This window comes from Elgaria multicarinata, chromosome 7, assembly GCF_023053635.1.
Source record: "Elgaria multicarinata webbii isolate HBS135686 ecotype San Diego chromosome 7, rElgMul1.1.pri, whole genome shotgun sequence".
In the NCBI taxonomy this organism is placed as follows: domain Eukaryota; kingdom Metazoa; phylum Chordata; class Lepidosauria; order Squamata; family Anguidae; genus Elgaria; species Elgaria multicarinata.
This window is the reverse complement of record NC_086177.1, coordinates 61,515,590-61,538,265: the sequence shown is the minus strand read 5'-3', so window position 1 is coordinate 61,538,265 and position 22,676 is coordinate 61,515,590. Positions and strand designations below refer to the sequence as shown.

Below are 22,676 nucleotides of genomic sequence, written 5' to 3'. Positions count from 1 at the left end.
TGAAGCAAATCGGATCATCCCCTGATTTTTAATTCCCCCCCCCCATTTGTAAAATTGCATCCATCTCCGCCATTTTCCAAGACACACAGTTGTTACTGGGCAACATGATAGCTTCCTCAAAGAACCTTAGGCATGGCCACTTCTGCATTCATCTTCGTCACTTTTCAAGATACACACATGTATCTGGATGAGGAAAAACAAACTGAAGCTGAATCCAGACAAGATGGAGGTGGTTGCTGTGGAAGGCCGGAACTTGGGTTTGGAGGTGTGTCAACCAGTTCTAGATGGGATTACACTCCCCCAGAAAGACTGTGTTCACAGCTTGGGGGTGCTTCTGGATCCGTCACTCCAAATGACAGCCCTGATAGATGTGACGGCCAGGAGTGCATACTATCAGCTTCGGCTGATACGCCAGCTGCGCCCCTTCCTGGAGTTGGAAGACCTAAAGATGGTAGTGCACGCGCTGGTAACTTCGAGTCTCAACTTCTGCAATGCGCTCTACATAGGGCTAGTCCGGAAACTTCAACTAGTTCAAAAAATGGCAGCCAGGCTGCTCACCGGTACACCTAGGGGTGAACACATTACACCTCTTTTAAAATTTCTTCACTGGCTGCCGATTAATTTCTGAGCGAAGTATAAAGTGTTGGTTATCACCTTTAAAGCTCTACATGGTTTGGGTCCAGGCTACCTGCGGGATCACCTTCTTCTGTACAATCCGCCCCGCACACTCAGGTCCTCTGGGAAGAACTTCCTTCAGCCAGTCAAAATTAGGCTGACAACTGTTACCCAGAGGACCTTCTCTTCCGCTGCTCCCAGACTGTGGAATGGCCTGCCAAGGGAGATTCATTTAGCATTTAAGAAAGCTATAAAGACTGATCTCTTCCAGCAGGCCTATCCAGTGGAATTTTAGGATGCTTTTAGTATGTTTTTTAGGAAGTTTTAATAATGTATATTGTGTTTTGATTATTTTTTAATGTATTTTATGTATTTTATGCTTGTTGTTCCCTGCCTCGATCGGGATGGAGAGGCGGGTTAGAAATAATGTTATTTATTTATTTATTTTGTAACTGGGCACCATGATAGCTTCCACATAGGACCTTAGGCATGGCCACTTTGAAGGACATCAGATCATGCCCTGATTTTTAGCGATCTTTAAAAGTTAAACCTCAAACACAAAATAAAATGTGTATTGGAAGGAAATAATGAAAATACATCTCAGGACAACAGCCCTTCAAAGGGAACACAGTGTTCCCTTTGCACTGTAATGGAGATGAATGCAGTTTTGTAAATGGGTGTGGGTATGGTGGAAGCTTTAAAAAATTCTTTAAAATCACGTGATGATTCGATTTGCTTCAAAATTGGCATGACTGAGCATCTATTTAGAAGCTATCATGGTGCCCAGCTACATGTGTGTATCTTGAAAAATAAAAAAGTTATAGGCGTGGTTTTTTCCCAATGCAAGTCAATGGAAACCCCCCCCCCCCCGCTGTTTAACCCAAAATGGCATCCGGAGTTCCGGATTGATCCGAACTGATCTGGACCTCCACTGACCTGATTCGGATCTGAATTTAGGGGGCCCAGATTGGCCCGATCTGCTCCGGATCTGGGTATTCGGAACGGAGCGGAGCAAAGCCCTAATTTACAATAAATAAATAATAATAATAAATATTTATAAATAATAATAATAATAATAATAATTTAAAGCAACTAATGTGGCAACAATTGCATGCAAAACTAATACTGTTTGTGTTTCCAGCAAACTTGGAACTATGACCACATGCTCTTGAACTAGGTATAATAAAACTAATAATATGCAAATCTTACTCATTTCAGTATGAAGCATATGTTTCTGAAAACACAGTTGGTGCAAAAGTAGTGGACATTTCTGCCATAGACAAAGATGCACATGGAACACCAGCCTGGCATGCCACCTTCAACATTATAAAGGGAAATGAAGATGGCGCTTTCAGAATTGAGAGAGATCAGAATTCAAATATTGGTACTATATGCATTGAAAAGGTAAGGGAAGATGGAAAAGATAACAAATGGAATGAGATGTATTTTCATAAGCATTTTAGTACGTTTTAAGAGGTTTCAATCCTGTCTGGCGAATACAGAAGTTAACAATAGTTACCAGTCAGATTTTAAGACCTCTGGCTCTCTGCAACTGAACTGTTCTCCCTGAAATCAATAGTTCTTACTCAGTAAATGCATTTTTCCAGATAATTATCTGTGCATTGACCACATATTTTAGCAGGGTTTTTTCCATTGTGGTATGAAAGAAAAAAGAACACACAACGCAGTTCCATTTGAGTATCATGGCTCAGTGTATATTATCGTTCCCTCTATTACCAGTGTGCAGCCTTTGAGAGCTGTTGCTTTTGTCACCAAAAAGGCTCCAGCCATGCACAAGAGGGAAACATCAGTAGTCTTGGGGAAACCCACGGTTTGGAGATGTATAAAAAAACCCATTAGGGAAAAACACCGAGAGAATCTTCACATCCCTAAGTGGCCATGGAATGTAGACTGACTGTTGCAGGTGGGGTTGGTGGTGGGAGGAGGGTTGGAATGGCGTGAATCCTGAATAGGATCCTTTTTCAGGAGCTACTAAAAAGAGGGCCTTTTCTGCGGTTGCACCTTGGTTGTGGAATGAGCTTGCTGAGCACCTACATTGTAGTCTTTTTTAGTACAGGGTGAATACCTTATTTTGCCAGACATTTTGGTCTTTTTGTTGTTTTGAAATAAGTTACTGTATTTTAATTTTTTGTACTGCTGCTAGGTTTTATTTTGATTTTATACATTTCATTATAAATTCTTAAACTTCTGTATTAGATGGTTTTACCGTAATGCAATGTGAGTGTGTGTATGTATAAACTGAAATGTTTTGTTTTAGGTCCCACTTTTTCTCCTAGGATACATAGGAAATCACTGTGTAGTAGTTTACAATACTAATGATTCCCTTCATTAAAAAGCAAGTGTTTCTTAACTTTATCCTATTTTTGAGCTCCAGTTTATTTTCATCTTGATAACAGGATGCAAATTGCGGAAGAGGCACGACAAGAAACGGTCTCTGCTATAAAAAGTCTATTTGGCATTTGCCAATAAGAGTGGAGTGTTAAACTGACCCCATGCTTTATTACCAAACCCCAAAAATGGAGGTGATTGGAGAACAGTGTGTGTACACCTTCCTGAGCCCACTGATCTCTATAAGAGTCTTCTTTGAGCTTCCATGGCCTGTTCAGTAAAACCCTTTTGTATGAAATTAGAGAAAAGGGGAACTAGGAAGATTGCACTGAGTACCTAATTAGAGGCAAGAATAGAAGGAACAGATTTTTTAAGGCCATTTAAAACATACTGGGTCAACAGAGGAAAGGAAAGAGACATTCCATCCCCAAACTACTTCAGAGCCGGGAAGCAGATTTTTTAAAAGAAAAAAAAAAGGATTACTTTGGTCATACTTCATTGTCATTTTTTATTATGAATATTAGAGAATTATAATCAAATGTTAACTTATAGAAATTGACTTTGCATATATTTTCCAGGGACTAGACTATGAAAAAACCAAGGAGAGAAGATTGGAAATAGTTGTGAATAATGAAGCACCTTATGCTGTAGCACCAAATGCAAGAGCAATTTCTACAAGTACTTGCGTTGTTATTGTCAAAGTACGGGATGTGGATGAAGGGCCCGTATTTGATCCTTGTGTATATATCTTAAATATTAAGGAATGCTTGCCAGGTGGAACACTGGTTGGCGATTACAGAGCAAGGGACCCAGAAACTGGAAATAGTGAAGGCATACGGTATTGCATTTTATTAGTTTAATTTACTGGATAGTATTTTTGTGTTGTTGTTCTTATTGTTAAAATATAGACACAGTTTAGAGATAAAAAGTACTTTGTAGATTATAGATTGTTATACCGCTATGCTGTTCGGTTACCAATTCTGTTAATTAGCAGAATATGTGCATTTGCACTGTGGTTATTTGATGGCACATGTGGGCAACCCGCTGGCCTACCGGTCCTTTAGTCACTTGCTGAATTTCTTTCCACTACCCCCAATTCTTTCTAGATTCTGTACCTCTAGCTCCAACTGGAGCCTAAACCAGACACTGTGCCACACTGGTCTGCCATATGCCTTGTTTTGTCTCTCAATAAGCATTGAGAGAGAAACTGTGGGAGAAGGAGGGTTAGAGCATCTTTCACAGTGAACGGTTGTGGGGCGGGATGTGTGTGGGAGATAGAGGTGAGCCCAGGCCCCACCTGCCCCTGGCAAGCAGTATTCAGCAAGCCCTCAGCCTTTTCGTATTAATCTGATGTTCTTACCTTCCTAACACAGTATTGCTACAAGTAAAAACAATAACAAAAGTGATATGCATTCACACAGGTGTCCGTTTATTTTGTGTCTACATTCCCATCATTTCAGCCCCTCTTTCCTCAGGGGCTACCTAAACTAAGCAAGGCTCTGTGTCTTTGTAGACTTGCCCATTTCTTGTGCACTGACAACGTTGTTTTTTTTAGTGCATAATGAAAAATGAGTTATTCTTTGCAATGTTGCTCAAGTTGACACAAAATAATTTGTGTGATACTGTATCACTTCTGTTATTTTTGGATACTTCGGGTGCCTCCCTGTTGTTGGATAGATTGCCAGAAGTGCCAGCTAGGGAAGGGGAGGGGAATAGGCTGGGAGGACTAAGTGTTCTATAGCCTGGATCTCTTGCAAGGTTTGGCATCAAAATAATAGATTTAGGTCTTTAGCTGTCAAAATGCCTTCCTCTATATTCTGCAGCCTAACATCCTAATGTAAAGCCAGTCCATAATCAATTGCTGCGTGATAACTGGTAGAAGAGAACCTGCCTGTTTCACAACAGCAAGCTTAGGGTGATGGTGAAGTGAAGCCATCTCCCTGACTGAGGGGCCAGCTGGAGAAGGACAGAGGAATGAAGCTGGTGACTCAATGGGCTTTGCTCTGTGTGGGGTTTTCTTAGCTGTGAAAAGCCTGTGCTGAACAAAGTTTCTTCCAACTGAGGCATCCGCTCTTTGGCAGGCACCTGATGACATCACAGACAGAGCCCTAGCCTCTGACATCATCAAGCCCATGGGGGCCTGGGGAGGGGCAAGCTATTCCCTGGACCCCAAAAGGTTCCCCACCCCTTCTGGTAGTTGTCTTTAACAACCATATTTGTTTCTAACAGCTATAGAATACTAAATGATCCATGTAAATGGATCACTATCAATGACGCAGGCGAGATCAGAACGACTCAACTCTTGGACCGGGATCTACCAGATATGAGAGCGTACCAGTGTAACGTAACAGTCTCTGCAACTGACCGAAGTGAGTTCCAAATGCCTTATTGTAAACTTGTCTTATTGTAAACCACTGTGCTTGGGGCTGCAATACTTTCTTTTTTTATGAGATTTGCTCCCTCAAAGAAGCAGAAGTGTCATTAAGGAGACTGAGGCATTAAAGTCAAGCTGTGTTCGGACCTAGTTTTTCAAATGTTTAGACTTCCCTTATTTGTTATTGTGTTTTGTTTTAATTTTTTTTCATATCCTACTATATACAACATTTACTTTAACAGTATTCACTCAGGCTCTTTGGCTGGCATAAAAGATTTGTACAAAAAGATGGCAGGTACATGAGAAGATGGTAGGAGGTTTTTAGGTGACAATGATTTGAATATAGAAGTTAACAAAGGAATGAGGGGATGTCTTAGGTCCTAAGATTTAGGGGGTTACTCCAAAACAGCCATTTTAGCTGTTAAAAATATGGTTAATATCCTGTGCAAAATAACAAGCCCACCCTACTTTCAAATTCTTTGCTCTACAAAAATTAGAATGGTTTATGATTAACATGTTTCGTTTTTTCATTCATTTCAGTGATAATCAAGTCTGAGGGTAACCATGTTTTCTTCTTAACCAGATTCTGAAACCCGGAGTTTTCTTAGAATTTTCTACTTTTAATCAATTCTGAGATAATAGATATTAAATCAACCTCTTAAAATGCATTTGTACATCTGCCATTACAAAAATTGATAAGGCATCCAATTACTCATAAATCTGTCCATGAATATCTTACATGAATTTTGTTGTTTATTTGTTCAGTCGCTTCCGACTCTTTGTGACTTCATGGACCAGAGCTTTCTGTTGGCCGTCACCACCCCTATCTCCCCCAAGGTCAAGTCTGACACCTCCAGAATATCATCCATCTTGCCCTTGGTCAGCCCCTCTTCCTTTTGCCTTCCACTTTCCCTAGCATCAGCATCTTCTCCAGGGTGTCCTGTCTTCTCATTATGTGGCCAAAGTACTTCAGTTTTGCCTTTAGTATCATTCCCTCAAGTGAGCAGTCTGACTTTATTTCCTGGAGTATGGACTGGTTTGATCTTCTTGCAGTCCAAGGCACTCTCAGAATTTTCCTCCAACACCACAGTTCAAAAGCATCTATCTTCCTTCGCTCAGCCTTCCTTATGGTCCAGCTCTCACAGCCATAGGTTACTACGGGGAATACCATTGCTTTAACTATGCGGACCTTTGTTGTCAGTGTGGTGTCTCTGCTCTTAACTATTTTATCAAGATTTGTCATTGCTCTCCTCCCAAGAAGTAAACGTCTTCTGATTTCCTGGCTGCAGTCAGCGTCTGCAGTAACCTTTGCGCCCAGAAATACAAAGTCTGTCACTGCCGCCACGTTTTCTCCCTCTATTTGCCAGTTATCAATCAAGCTGGTTGCCATAATCTTGGTTTTTTTGAGGTTTTATTGCAACCAAGCTTTTGCACTTCCTTCTTTTATCTTACATGAATATAATCATAATTCATAATTCCTATCAAAACATATTCCCATATTTTGTCAGCATGTTGCCTGACACAACTCTTTCCTTCTGCATATGCAATGCCAGAAAGATTAGACCAGTAGTGAAGCCATCCATTTCTCCTGACCCCCCAGAGCTTCCCCATGGCTTTACTCTTCTGTCTGCTAGATATAGACTTAGTTCACATGTAGCGACAACCCAGATTATGGGTTGAATCGTGGGTTGTCATTGAATTTTGTGTTTCATTATGTGTGAACCCTGCACTGTGGTTTAACTGTGTGTTGCTAACCATGAATAACAGAGTTCACAACCCTACAATAAACCATGGGTTCTCTTCCTGGATTACTTGTGGTTAACAACCCATAGTTCAACCATAGTGCAGGGTTTGCATGTAAAGACAATCCACAATTCTACTACAACCTATACTATAGGTTTTCGTTCTGTGCGAACAAGGCCACAGTGTTTTGCTTGGCCCGGAGGAATGGATCAGGGGGAATCATCCCTTCCCTGCCACTCAAGACAAGTGAATCCACTCACCATGTAAAGACTTATATGACTGTGTGAAACCACACAGGACCCAAGAGCCTAGGGGGAAAGAAAATGCAGGATGCCTTTGAAAAAGGAAACTTAAAAATATTTTCATCAAGAATTAATTCTATTGTTTCCAAAGGCTCCATAAAGAGAACACAAAAACCCTTCCTTCATTCCCCAGGCTCCACTTACCTGACACAGACACATGCCTTGCCCTTGGGGCTTGCAAAACTTTCCCAGACTTCTCTGTGAAAAAGAGGAGCTGGGTCATTCTTTTAATTGCAAATATGATGCCTTGTGTAATGAATGCCATCTGTGAAGATGCAAAAATGAAAAGGGAATTTGAAATGCCTTGTACTTGTGAGCATTTTGGGATGTGTCCCCTCTGAGCACAGGGTCTCTTACTGAGCTAATCTTAGATTGCATTGTCTGGGTGAATTTTCATGCAAATAGATGCTATGAGCAGGAATGTTATTCTATATAGCTATGGTGGCACCAGCGATAATTTCTGAAGTGCAAGGATGCTCATATTACCATGGTTTGGGTAAAACATGTGAATAGCATTAAATTTGTAAGGCTGGCACTAAAATTGTTTGTATTTCCTAGGTGGTAAAACAGGCACTGGAGTAGTGGTGGTTAATCTACTAGATGAGAATGATAATTTCCCAGTGATAATGCAACCAAACTACATAATGTGCAACGACAGAAAACCAATTTGTCTTACTGCCGTGGATGCTGATATATCTCCTCATACAGTTCCTTTCCAATTTCAACTTCCTGACCAGATGATTCCACAGTGGAGACTAACACAACATGATGGTGTGTATCTCATCCCTAAAATTTTATTTCTCTAGTAACAACTAAGTTAACTACTTTAAAATGGAGTTCACCACTGAATTCATATTATTTATTTTACAGAAAAATCTGCGTATCTGGAACCAGTGGGCTACATAGATTATGGTGTATACACAATTCCTGTCCAAGTAACTGATGTTGCAGGCAAAAGTGGAATCACTGAAGTAACAGTTCGTGTGTGTGATTGTACGATCCCCAGTGATTGTCGTTATCAAGACAGGCAAGAGCCTATAGGAACACCTAATGTTACTCTTGGTATTTGGGCCATCCTCGCAATGGTTTTAGGATCATTATTGTTGTTGTGTAAGTATAGCTATCCTTTTTTTAAAATGAAAAGTAATATTTGCCATTAACGTCAAGTTGAAAGAGATGCCATATAAGATAAAGGTTCCTTTTGACATCTTAATCCTGCAAAGCAGTTAAACTGGTTTATTTAAATCATTGCCCATTAAATATTGCATTGAATTGACAGTTGAATAAGTAAGCCAACAAAGTACTACAACCGTGCTTCAATCTCTTAACACTCACTCAGGTTGTTTCAATGAAATGCATAGGTACCCCAATACCGCTAGTGATACGCTTCATGTGGAAACAGGTTTCTGCAAGTGTCTCGTTTTCAGAATGCAGAGGCACGGGGGCAGTTAGAAGCACCTGGCACCCTTTCCTGCCCCTGCTTTGGCCTTGCATGGTACTTTGGTCATGCAGCTGACAACCCCCACCTCAGTAGCTTGTAAGTAAGGAGGGAGGCTGGTTGCTCATCATGCTCACCAAGGGCAAGCAAGGGCAGCATAATCATCCCTTGTTTGAACCCTATTGTTTACCCCCAACACCACCCCCAAACTCCATTCCAAATTTCCAAAAGACGGAATTCGGTGTGACAGACTTTGAAGGGGTGGAGCTACTATAGCAAAGTTGCTGATTAAGAGAGCTGTATTTACTACATTTCTATTCCAGACTTCTCCCTGCCATGCGACCCTCCAGCTCTCTCCTTTAAAATCAGCATCATCAACATACGACACAATAATTTACACATATTAAAATTAAATTCAAATGTAGATATCCTTTTAAAATAACCACCTCTTTAAAGTTGGGCAAACAAAAGTCTTTTACACAGTCTTCCCTCATCTCCTGTATTGTAGGTCTATGGCCATGCAATATTAGATGTCAGCTTACTAGTTGAGCAGCAGCATTATAAATATTAATATTATTTATTATTATTTATTACATTTATATACCGCCCCATAGCCGAAGCTCTCTGGGCGGTTTACAAAAGTTAAATGTTAGCAATATACTAATGCTATAGAAACTTGACTGGTTGTGGTGGCAGGTTATTAGGTTAAAACTGGTAAATGATTATGATTCTTTAGTTGAAAAATTGACTTATTATGTACTGGTTCAATAAAGTGCAAGAGAGTGCTAATCCACATTCTCTATTATGATAGATATATTATGAAACAGTATAGACTGTATTTTTGATGTGTAAAATTTAATTTGAATAATTGATAATTTCTTAATTATTTGTATGATTTAATACTTGTAAAATAAATTTTAAAATTAGTTAAAAAAAGAAAAGAAAAGAACTGGTAAATGAATGTGGTGGTTATCCCTGTTTTTAAGGTGGTTGAAAGGTGGTATATCGTCATTGATTATAATACTATATGTACATTCCCAGACTCCCAATTGGGAATATCGTAATTTAGGAGCCTTTAACTAGGGTAAAGAGAGTGGATTACATAGCAGGGTAACAGCATTTGGTTAGATGTTTCTGAAATAATCCAAGCTCTGGCAGTTGTTTAGAACAAATGCCGCCAAGTTAGAAGACCAGTTCAGACTTGACCCTAAACCTGTAGTTCAGTGGTGGGGAACCTCTGGCCTGCAGTCTGGATCCACTTCACCGGGCCTCCCCAGCTATCCTATCAGGGCCCCTCTCCAAAGGCTCATCCCTGGGAAAAGCAGGCGGTGAGGGAAGGTGACTCTATAGGGAGATGCTTCCTGAAGGCATCTGGGGCGCCTTCAGGTGGGGCTTCCCAACAGATCGGCTCCCTCTTCAACTCTGCAGTGGAAACAGCTCAGCAGAGACAGAGTGTGCCCCCTGATCCCCACCCTGCTACTGTTCAGGAAACAGCTAAGCAGTGATGAAGAGGGAGTTGTGTGAGTGGATGTGAAAGAGAGGGGTGCTGCAGCCCCACCCAGTTTTATATTTCACCCCAGTGATGGCAGACAGCCTGTGAAAGTTTAGCCCCATTGGAATGTGACCTTCCTTCTTTAAAATAAAAGAATCCTCCCATTGTTGCTCTGGTTAGTTCAAACAAACCAGGATCAAACTTGAGCCTGTCTTGTTCACTAACTAGAATTTAGACTAGCCTTCCCCAACCTGGTGCCCACGAGATATTTTGGACTACAACTCCCATTAGCCCTAGCCAGCATGGCCAGTGTTCAGGAATGCCGGAAGCTGGAGTCCAAATCATCTGAAGGCACCAACGTGGGAAGGGTAGTTTTAACTGACCAGAACTTCCTTAGTTTGGACGTAATGGGGAACTCTGGTTATATTAGGGCTCATCTACTCTAAACAGGATACCCCACTATGAAAGCAGTGTGAAAGAGGTATATAAAAGGCAGGAGTCACACTACTGCTTTATAGCGGTATTGAAGTGTACTGACAATTTTTGGGGCCCATGACACATACCATATACCGCTTTCATAGGGTTATATCCTGCTTGGTGTAGATGTGTCATGGGCCCCAACAGTTGTCAGTGCACTTCAGTACCATTATAAAGCAGTAGTGTAGATCTTGCAGTGCACTTCAATACCGCTATAAAGCAGTAGTGTGGCTCCTGACTTTTATATACCTCTTTCATACCGCTTTTGTAGTGGGATAAACTGCTTGGTGTAGATGAGCCCTTAGAGTGGAAATTGAGGAAACTGATCTTCTTGGATGTATCCCAGAGGAGAATGGCGGAATGCACATTCTTACGGTTTGCCATACCTTGTCCAGGAATAGGCAAGCTGTAAACCAAAACGTTTGGAGGGCCACAAGTACCATTGACTGTGCTGGTTAGGTTTGATGGTAGTTATAGGCCAAAACATCGGGAGGGCAACAAGTTGCCCACCCCTACTCTAAACCATGGTTTGACGTTATGTCTGAACCAGCCCTCTTAGTAAAAAAAAATATTTTAATATATTTTTTTTATTTTAATATATTTTAATATATTTTTATATATTTTAATATTTTAAAAAATATTGAGCAACAAAGCAAATTACCTTGTTTGATGGATTTTAATGGCACGTGTACATCTTTACACATCCTACTTAGAAGCTGGTTCCATTGAAGAAAACAGCCATATTGAAATGTTCTGTACCTGAATAGGGCAACGCATGAGGAAAGTGAGCACTCTGTCACTTTTGGTTGCCCTCAACTCATGGAGGGCAGTCGTCTAAAGAGGAGAGCCTCCTGTATTTGTAGAAGCCCTTGATGTGAGCAAAAAGTTCTATGTCGTTGGAATTGCCACCATTACACGCAACGTGGGTCACTATTAGGATAAATGGAGAGGGGGTGGGATGGAGTGTGTATGCCGCCCTAGTTGGAGTAAGGGTGTCACAACAAGGCTCTTTTAAGAAATAAATACTAATAAGAAATAATACATAGATGTACTGGCATCTCATTATGTCTGTTTCCCCTCCTTTCCAGTAATCCTGATAACACTTTGTGGCTGTTGTGGTGGTGGCTTTTGTGGAGGTGCACCTGTGGGCACTACTAAGCATGTGTGTGATGATTTAGCTAATCAGAACTTAATCATATCAAATACTGAAGCACCTGGAGAAGAGGTAATGGTAAGTGATTATTTTTATTTAGTATATCTAAGGTATCTACAAATACTAGATGATGCCCACAGCTTAAGAGATGGGGCTGTCTCAACATATCTTTGGCCAAATGCATGCAGAAGGACACACACTTTATCTGGTTTTCTCAACTGAGCAGGAGGATGGTGATGTGAAAGTGGGGGGAATTAAGATCTACCCCCTTGGCATGGGCAAATCACTTTCTGTTGAGGTTTAGACTCTCAGCAAACTTTTCGTGCTTTAAGGGTGGGGGGCCTATTAAAATAGGCTGCCCCCAGAGGCTAATGGATTCCATGGGGTTCTGGGGGATTTTTCTGCTGGTATGGCTGGTGCTCATGTCAAAGCCCAGGTTGCTCTGTGGAATGCAGAGATGATTCAGGCAGTTGACACAATTGTGCTCAAGCACCCTCTCCCTCTGAGCGGAGCTCAGCCAGTTCCTTGGTATACACCTGAGCTAAGGCCAATGAAGCAAGAGGGTACTATCGACCATGGTATCCTTCTGGATAGGTTGTCTGGGCTGGGAGTTGAAGACACTGTGTTGCAGTTGTTCTGCTCCTACTTGGATGGCCGATTCCAGAAGGTGGTGCTGGGGGATTATTGCTCTGTGCCATGGCATTTAGGCCATGGGGTTCCACAGGGCTGTATTTTATCCCTTATGTGGTTCAACATTTACATAAAACCGCTGGGAGAGGTTATCTGGAGATGTGGGTTGAGGTGTCATCAATATGCAGATGACATCCAGCTCTACCTCTCATTTTCATCAAATGCAGGTGAGGCAGTGGCTGTTCTGAATCAGTGCCTGAGCACAGTAATGGACTGGATGAGGGCCAACAAACAGACTCAATCTAGGCAAGATGGAGCTACTGTTTGTGGGTGGTTCAACTGTCTGTCTAGGGGTGTCCACCCTGTTCTGAGTGGCATTGCACTCCCCCTAAAGGATTGGGTTCATAGTTTGGGGGTGCTCCTGGATCCAGAACTGTCACTTGAGGCACAGGTGGACTGAGTAGCAAGGAGTCCCTTTTATCAGCTTAGGTTGTGCCCTTATCTGGACAGAGATAGCCTAGCTGCAGTTTTCCATGCTCTGATAACCACTTGTCTGGATTACTGCAATGTGTTATGCTTGGGGCTGCATTGGAAAACGATTAGGAAACTTCAGCTGGTACAAAACAGGGCAGCACATTTGTTAACAGGGACTGGCCAATGAGACTACATCATGCCCATCCCATTCCAGCTTCACTGGCTGCCAGTCCAGGCCCAATTTAAAGTGCTGGTATTAACATTCAAAGCCCTAAATGGTTGGGGGCCAGGTTATCTTCTTTTCGAAGCCAGGTGAAGAACTTTTTATTTACCCAGTATTTTAATAGTTTATCATCTTAGTATTTTGACTTTTCTGTTTTAAATCTGTATAATTTTTGCATTGCTACTCGGTTTTATCCTGGTTATGCTTTTATATTGTATTTTTATATTGTGTTTCTTTATATTGTGGTTTGTTTTATTCTCTATTTGATGGTTTTAATTTTTGTGAACTACCCACAGAGCTTTGGCTATTGGGCGATACAGAAATGCAATCAGTAAATAAATAAAATTTAATTTTGAAGAGTTAATAGTGTTTCAGGGCCCTGATATGGTGCTTTGCTCCCAATCCAGATCAAGGCCCTGTACTAGGTTTCTGCTTGAAACATGCTATTGTAGAATCTTAGAGGGCAAATAACGGTAGTGGTGGGCAGAATGGCTGACTTTTGAGCCCTGATCTCGATTCAAAATGCAACATTAGGTCAATATTTCAGATTGCTGCTTTCAAAATAAAAATGACACCGTTTAGCATCCTTTTGAAAAGGCATGTTTAATGTATTGGCCTGAATAGCATAGTTTGTGATCTCAGGAATTAATAATGTAAATTGTGTTAATTTAAAAAGCAGATATTATAAGGCATCAGAGTGTACAGGGTAGTTTCCTGCAGTTGACCACAATAAACATTTGACACTGTTAATTCTTAACTGGTTCAGATGAGAAAATTGAACTTAACAAAACATGTAAATCATTCAAATCATTAAACCACTGCGGAATCTATTTTAGATATGGAATGGTATATAAAAAATTGTAAATAAATAAAAAAATCAGTGAACAGTGGAGGGTGTTAAATAAAGTTAGGGATATTTAACTGGATCGGCCTCCAATGTAAGGTCTTCAGAGGAGGAGCTTGGATATCCTGAAAAACCAGCAGAAAATATGGAAGCAGAAATTGCATCCCTGATTTCTTTGATTGTGACAATATGCAAATCAACTCTCAGATGTCACCCTTTCTCTCCAAGCACTGTCATATATTTTTTTCTGTTGTTTTTTTCTTTTAGGACCCCAATATAATTCCTGTGAAAACAGGAAATATGGTTACTTGTGATCAAGGGGCTATAAAAAATGGGGGACAAGAATCCTTTGAAATGCTCAAGGGACACCAAACACTGGAATCGGTTAAGGGAGGAGGCCACCACACCTTAGAATCTGTCAAAGGACTGGGGCATCATACCTTAGACTACGGAAGGGGAAATGGACAGTCCATGGTGGATACATATAGATACAATTATTCAGAATGGCAGAATTTCACACACCCTCACCTAATTGAGGTAAGTATGCTGGTATGAACTGAAGCCCAGAACCCAAACCCATCAATAATAAATAATAGAACATTATGGTTTTCATTTTCTTTGTAAATAGTGTTTTCTAAAAAAAGAAAAGAAAAAAAGATAAAGAACTTGATATAATGTGTGATCAATAGAAGTTAAATTTGTTAAAATTTTCATAGAATGAATGATATAGACCAATCATGTGCATTTTTCGTATATAGGAATCCATTAGAGGACACACTGATTAAAAATTAAACCTTGAAAGGTAAATCAACGAAATTATTTTTATGCCATATGTTAAGATTAGTTTAAGGGAGAAAAAATAACACAATGTGTTTTTTCCCCCTATGCAGAAAGTATATCTGTGTGGACAGGATGAAGAGCATAAGCATTCTGATGACTATATCCTTTCATATAACTATGAAGGAAGAGGATCTCCGGCAGGCTCTGTAGGCTGCTGCACTGATCAGCAGGAAGAAGAGGCGCTTGACTTTTTAGATCAGCTGGAACCCAAGTTTCGGACTTTAGCAGAAACCTGTGTGAAGAGATAAGTCTGCTGACGACTGCAGAAAACCATCGCCCTTTCCCACAGGGTAGCTGTTTTAAAACCTGAATACAGCAGATTTTTCTTTCCTTTTTCTTTCTTCTCATGGGAGCGGTTAATGAAAATACATTCTAACGTCAGGTTTGTCGGTATCAAGCTTTCTGTACCAAAATTTCTGGGCTCTGTTTGTTATTTGTTCTAAATATGTACTCTCTTAGATTTACATTGGAACATCTACTTTTTTAACCGAAGTTACATTGCTTTCTTAATAGCAACAGATTTTCTGGTTTTCTGTGCATCTACCTTTTACAGGAAGGTGAAGTGTATTCTTTACCATTTTAGTAACTAAGCTTTTAAAAAGAATATTTCTGGTTGTTTGGGCCTGGGTGATAGTAAGCTTTGTTTTGATTCATCTGAATCTTTCCTTTAGTTTTATAGAAAGAAGTGTTAAAATAGTTGCTAATTTCTTCTATTCTTATGAGACCAAAGTTTTTGTTTTGTTTTTAAGAATCGGGTGATTGAATTAAAGCAACAAAATGTTACGGCCGACCATGCCCTTTCCAAGTTCCACTATTCCACTCCCCCCCCTTTCTGGGTTTTCCCCTACTCAATCCTCTCCAGCCACTGAACACGCTCAGCCTCTCCAGCAGCAGAGGCAGTAAGCTTATGTACACGAGTTGCTGGAGAACATGTGTGGGAGTGTGCCGTTGCACTTGTGCCCTACTTGTGAGCTTCCTGTTGATCGCTGGTTGAACACTGTGTGAACAGAACGCTGGACTAAATGGATCCTTGGTCTGATCCAGCATGGCTCTTCTGATATTCTTACATCACTGGGCTGTTCAGGAAGTTCCCCCCCTTAAGGTTTTTTTTTAAGTGTACATTTGCAAACTTTGGATTCCTCCCCCATCCCCCCCAAAAGCCTGCTGATACCTCTCCCTTTTGTGTGTATGGTGCATTTTGGCTACCTGAGGAACAGCACTCAGTCAGTGAGCTAGTTATTAATATAAATGATATGCTAGATACTATGAATTAGGCAAAAGCTCCTAAATTTGAAAATAAATGAGCGTGGGGGGAGGGGAGAAATGTCTCCATCTAGCATTGCTAAACTCCCCCCCCCCCCCAATAAGGGATTTCTGTACACCAAATCTGCAAGACCAAAGGGATCTGTTAAAGCAATTGCAGCCATAACCGTAGAAATGAAAGTGTGACATTCACTTGCCATTGAAAACAATGACAAGGGCTACAATTTCACCCCAATATTTTAAATTAATTCTAGGTGAAACAGTGTTATTTGCTGCACTTGTCTCCTAAACAAATACTGTTGAGTGTTATAAAATATTACATCAATCACATTGTAATTGCAGCTATAAGTTAGGAAAAACTGCCAGCGTCTCTCACCACTTATTGTCTCCTTTCATCTCGGTCAAAATGGGAGCCAAATGGAGAGATATGAAGAAACGATCTCTGTTGACTCTCCATATCACGTGGTGTCAGATGGTTTGAATTTGCATGCATAAATTTCCCTGATGTGTATGAATGGAATGTAGGTTTCATATTTTTCATAGAATATATTTATGTACCTATAATTCATTTGGAAACATGAGACAAATGCATGGTACTGGAAATTTGGTTTCCTAAAAAAGGAGAGGAGGCATGTAGCCCCTACTGTTTGGATGTCCCCTGTTATACTTTGAGATCTGTCCTTCAGCGAGATAGAGATGTATTCGCATAAAAAACAAAAAATTTAATCCAGATATAGTCATGCTTAAGTTTTCTCCACGTATATTGACTGTTAGTCTTACAGTCTTTCATTCCATACTGATAAGTTTTTCTGAATCTGCAGTATCCAGAAAAGCTATTAAACACTTTTTCAAGTCAGTGCAAAGCCTTAAATGATTAACAATATAACTTTTAAATTCAGGGCTTTATTAAAGGTTGGGATTTTAATGCACAGACTTGGGTCCAAGGTCTATGTACAGATCTTACACACAACACACACACACACACACACACATATATATCCTGGCCCTGATCCAGCTAACATTAATCATGATTAAGTCTCATTGAAAGCAATGGAAACTTGCATTAGTCTCAACTTCATCATGCATTGATTTCAGTGGACAGGTTTGAATAATTTAGCTATACTGAGGCCCTTATAGTTAAATAGACAAAAGTACAAACTGAAGCAAAGAGGTGAAGCAGAAATGAAGAAAAATGGGCTATATCAAAGCTATATTCTTAATATTTTCTGGAAATCATGATATAGAAGAGATGGGAGAAATGGCAATTTTTGTTAAGTTTTGAGAAAAAGTAAAAAACTAATGTATACTTAATTGCCTGTTCAATATATTGTTTGGGTTGTAAGATGCAATTTATAGAGCAAAACTGAAAAGCAACAAAAATGGAATGTATGGTATTCTGAACTAATTTTACTAAAATGAAAGCCTACTCTAAAGTAAAAACTATTTCTATTCAGTTATGTTTTTAGTGTGCTTTGGGCTTGGCATCCACCAGTTTAAATCTGCTTAGATAACAGCCTAACTCCTTCCATAATAGTACAACTTTCATGGCATTGTCATGAGTTGCAACAGCTATAAAACTGATTTAGGAATTGTTTGCTATAAAGCACTACCCCATAAGAGGAATAACTGTTATGTTTGGCTATTACATATGTTTTTAATTGAGCTACGCCCCCATTGTATAATATCCAAGAAGAGTATCCTGTTCAAAATTCTTAGAGAAAAGGGAAGACTTCAAAAGAATACTTCTCCTTGAGAATATTGATGTGTTTTTAAAATGGGGAACTCGCCTCCCAAAATCCTGATTTAAATGTCTGCATTGTTAATTTAATTTATTAAAACTAAATAAATCTTGTAACTATATTCTGATTTTTTTAGTCAGTTTAAATTGCAAAAGCCAATGACCATAATTAAGAAATAGTAGTGGAGGGAGACAGCTGTAGAAATATTACATAGTAAAGAGCTCTATTAAATAACGTATCAATTCCAAATAATCTCATGTTATATCTTTTCTGCTTTCTTAAATCAGGTAATATTTTTAAGAGGAGATGCAATGTAGTGATGACAAGTGTGTGGCATGAGCTGAGATATCCCTACTTCAAATCTTAGCTTGGCCATAAATTTCCGGGCAAGGGGGGGCATCCTTTGGCAAGTCACTATCTCTCAGGCCTCCAGTTGTAATATAGGGATAATACTACTACACTACATTAGGGTGCTGAGGCATTGCATGGGAAGTGCTTTGAGCACTCAGGGAAAGTGTTGTATATAAATGCAAATTATTACCGTTTCTTGTTTGGAATGGGTTACACAGGGTTCCCTCTTATCCAGGTTATTCCATTTGTCCGTTGTGCACAAGCTGTAAGAATCACAAAGATGTCCCATACATGTTTAGTAAATCATTTGTTTAACTATGATTTAATAAGACTTTTTTGTTACAGTATACAAATTTGGTGCCTTCCCCTGTTTATCAGGGATTCCTTGATGAGATGATTAATGGTAGCAGATAAGCCTCTCTTAAAGACAGCCTGTTGACCACTAAACAAGTGTACAGGGCACATGGAGCAATGGTGAAGCATAACGGGCCTGGCTCATGTCCTGCATGAACGGTGTGGTGTAGAATACGCCCAAACATTCTCTTGGGTTGTTTGGCATTTGAGTTGATATGGAAAGGTTTCCTGAAAGAAGAAATGTTGTAAACCATTGCACTGAATTACCAAATCTGCCAGCCTGAAAGCAAGAAAAATGGAAAAAAATGTATGGTTTAATATGTAAAGTTAAGTGTTTTGTATTAAATATTTATAAACACTTTACAAAAGACAGTTGACATATCATGTTTTAAGTTTCAGCATCAGAAACTGCTTTGACTCAAAATGAAATCGATTTGTACTTTCCACCTCTATTTTTCTTAAGTGTCTAGTTGTATAAACATCTTGTTTAATTTCATATTTTAAATGCATTTTGTACAAGAATAATAAAGTGGCTCTTATTTGAAAATAAAGGGAGCTATTATAGAATTTGCTCGTTTTTATATATTCTGTTTAATATTCACTGGTAGATTCTGTTGCAAGCATGGGCAGTGTTTCAGTAGGGCTATGGCTTGGGTTTTATTCATTGCTCAGGCTGTGGTGCTACTTATTTCTTTTATATTGTCCACCTGGCAATTAGCAGCGCCGTTTGGCCATACAATAGGGAGGCTTTCATGCAGGATTTCTCTGAGCTGTGACCCAGCTAATATAGTTTGATTCCCAACCAGTTATTTTATTGCACTTTATTGTTATATTTTTATGGTTATATCATGTTAACCACTTAAGCAGATCACTGGAAAGCTGTATATAAACCTATGCAATATAAAATAAGAATTCAAAAATACCTTGGTCTCCAGATATAATGGGCTTATTAGGCACAGCCAGCAGCACTGGCAAATTAGCAATGTGGGCAGTTTGTCAGTGCAGTACGTTTTATAGATCACACCTGTAATCACAACAGAACAGCTCTTTCAGTCTACTTAATTAGAACAAACCAAAGAAACACCAAGTTCTCCAATGCTTGCCTGGTTGATCCTAGTGCCTCCTTGTCCTTGCATTTGGGAGTTTTACATAAAAGTGACAGTATGGTATAGTGCAGGCTTCCCCAATCAGCTGCCCTCTACATGTTTTGGACTACAACTCCCTTCCTAGCCAGCATGGCTAGTGATTAGGGATGAACTCTCTGGACGGTGCCAAGTTGGAGAAGGCTGGTATAGCCTCTTTTAGTCCGTAAAATGTATCTTATATAAAAATATCAGTCGAGATCTCTCAGACTGACTTTGCACATTTATGTTTTAAACTGAAGCTTGAGCAATGTAGACCTGGGGGCTGTCTAGATGCTCCAAAAGCCCGGCAGTGAATGCATGGTGGCGCTGCATCGGTTATCCAATGCCGCAGCCATAGTGGGGCTTTCCCGCAAAGCTGTGAATTAAAATCAGGGATTTACTCCAACTTTTTCGCCAGAGCGAAGCGAATACACAACTGGGATAATTGAACTGACTCACTCAAGGCTACAATGCAGTTGCTTTGTCTTTTCCTATTTAAAGTGATAGAGAATTAAATAAAAAAACAGGAAATAAAGATTTTAAGTATCTCCTTTGTTAAGGCTCAACAATTAAAAACATTCCATCATGTTAAATTGTGATTGGGATGGGTGGGTTGATCTAAACTTAATACAGTTGAAATGGTTTCAGACTTTCTGCAATTTTCAGTAGCAGGAAAGAAGTGGTGGTTTTATGCTGAAAATTTCAGAAGGATTGGTGAATGCTTGGGGGAGAAAGAGCAATTTAAACACAAAATAAAAAAAAACCCTCCATCAAAAGTGACTGAACAACTGATGACCTGAATTTCTGAATAACCAAAACCTCAAACCAAAGCATCTCCATCTCAAAGATTGGTGATATTCTATTCTTTATGTTTTGTAAGTGGGTGTTAATCTGGTTTCTAATTCAGACTAAATATGGCTAATTTGAACTGGAATGGTGGGATGACCTGAGTGAGGGTTTTAGGGAGATTTACAAGGAAACCCCCTAAAAGACCCCAGACTCGTATCTGAAAGACACCCCCCATATGTATATTCCAGACTCCTGAGCATGAAAACCTTGAAGTTTGATTCTATACTAATTGATTTTATGTCATTAACTAAGATTCTAGCTAAGACTTGCATGACATTCTTTGAAGAAAAGCAGAAAACACACACACAGTGGACTTTACAAGTGGCTTCACAGAGCCCATTCAAGGCCAGAGTGTGTGGGCAAGCTGAATGAGAGAACAGAGCAAGCTCAGATGTCCACTAGGAGGAGGAAAAAACTTTTGACATCTCGTTGTGTGCACCTGCTGACAAGAGAATGTCCTTACTTGAAGTTGGGTGTGGAAAGTCATAATACTGAGCACATGTAACACTTGGGAGGTGGTGTTTGGGCGGATATGACCAAATAGAACCAAAGAGGAACGCGAGTTCAAAGAAGATGTGCTAGCCAGAAATATGCCAATCAAGATAATACACCCATGTGGCAACCATGTTTTAATGAACCCCAAGAGAATAACGTGAGATATTGGGGTGGGGGAGAGACCTAACTTCTAATCACTTATTCATGCCATTTGTGATTGGAAGATGATGGTCTCATCACTCATTGGGACCCCCACCTTTGGCCCAAACAAGTGTATAAAAAGCACAGGTAGCAAGGGCTGCAAGGCAGATTTTTTATTTTTCCCATTTCTTCGACTTCACCTCTGACTTTTGGATTAACAAACCCAAGGATTTGGGTAACTATGAATCTCCTTATGCTTTTAGACTTTGGGGCTTAGAATGTTTTCTGAAGTTGAAAATTAGAATATTTCAAAGCTTGAGACTTTGAGTTATTTCTGAAGATGGAACTTGGAATTATTTCCAAGTCTTGGATTTTCTCTTTCACTTTAACTTCAACTTTTATTCTTCACATGCCTAGAGGAATTTAGCAATGCTTTAGTGTAGCTGTTATATCCAAGTAATTTTAAATTTTGTATATTTTTAATGTTTACTGTTTTTAGCTTTTGTGAACCACCCAGAGAGCTTTGGCTGTGGGGCGATATATAAATGTAAATAAATAAATAAGTAATGTACAGGAAGAGGAACAGGGAGAGTTAACCAGTATGTTTAGTTTAGTTTTAAACCACAAGTAGTAAACAGGAGTGGATAAGGAGAAGTCATAACAATGCTAGAAGCTCAAGTGGTTATCTTTTTAGTTAAGTTTGTAATACCCACTTTGCCAACTGCAATTCTTTTAGTTAATCTAGGGTGAGCATGTGAAAAGGAGGAAAAAGCTCCTGTATCTTTAACAGTTGCATAGAAACGGGAATTTTGCAGGTGTCATTTGCATATATGGAGAACCTGGTGAAATTCCCTCTTCATCACAACAGTTAAAGCTGCAGGAGCTATACTAGAGTGACCAGATTTAAAAGAGGGCAGGGCACCTGCAGCTTTAACTGTTGTGACGAAGAGGAAATTTCACCAGGTTCCTTATATATACAAATAACACCTGCTGAAATTTCCTTTTCAATACAACTGTTAAAGATACAGGAGCCCTGTTAGCCTTTTCTTATAGTCACCCTAATTAATTTTATATTTGCATTTCATTCTCTTTTCTTGTAACCACACAGAGAGATATTGTATACTTCTATAACCACCATGCCACTTGTTTAATTTTGCAATTTTTACAATAAATAGATTCTTATTTACAATCATGTCTGTGGTGATGCTTGTCAGTTGGGAGCAAATGTTTGTCTGTTTGGATTAGGACTGGTTACCCACTGGGGTGTTCCAGACCCATTTGGTGTTGGTTCTGAGGTTAAAAAGGACCAAATTTACAGTGGGGGGAAGTCTCTGTCTTATGTCTGCTCAGAAGTGAGTCCCATTGTTTTCAATGGGGCTCACTCTCAAGGAAATACATTGAGCGTC

At 39.7% G+C, this 22,676-nt stretch overlaps 1 protein-coding gene across 2 annotated transcripts in view; it reads left to right on the top strand.

Moving 5' to 3' along the window:
* The window catches only part of LOC134401580 (desmocollin-1-like), a 38,008-nt gene extending 20,811 nt beyond the window's left edge, over positions 1-17,197 (top strand). Inside the window, exons 9-16 of one of the 2 annotated variants that reach the window (XM_063130672.1) lie at positions 1,834-2,019; positions 3,543-3,802; positions 5,194-5,333; positions 7,942-8,154; positions 8,254-8,493; positions 11,879-12,015; positions 14,382-14,651; positions 15,005-17,197. In XM_063130672.1, coding sequence (XP_062986742.1) covers positions 1,834-2,019; positions 3,543-3,802; positions 5,194-5,333; positions 7,942-8,154; positions 8,254-8,493; positions 11,879-12,015; positions 14,382-14,651; positions 15,005-15,202 — 1,644 coding nt within the window. In that variant the 3' untranslated portion in view covers positions 15,203-17,197. Of the gene's footprint in view, positions 1-1,833; positions 2,020-3,542; positions 3,803-5,193; positions 5,334-7,941; positions 8,155-8,253; positions 8,494-11,878; positions 12,022-14,381; positions 14,652-15,004 lie in introns of both variants that reach the window. The other variant, XM_063130671.1, reaches the window with a different exon arrangement.
* Positions 17,198-22,676: the final 5,479 nt, after the last annotated feature.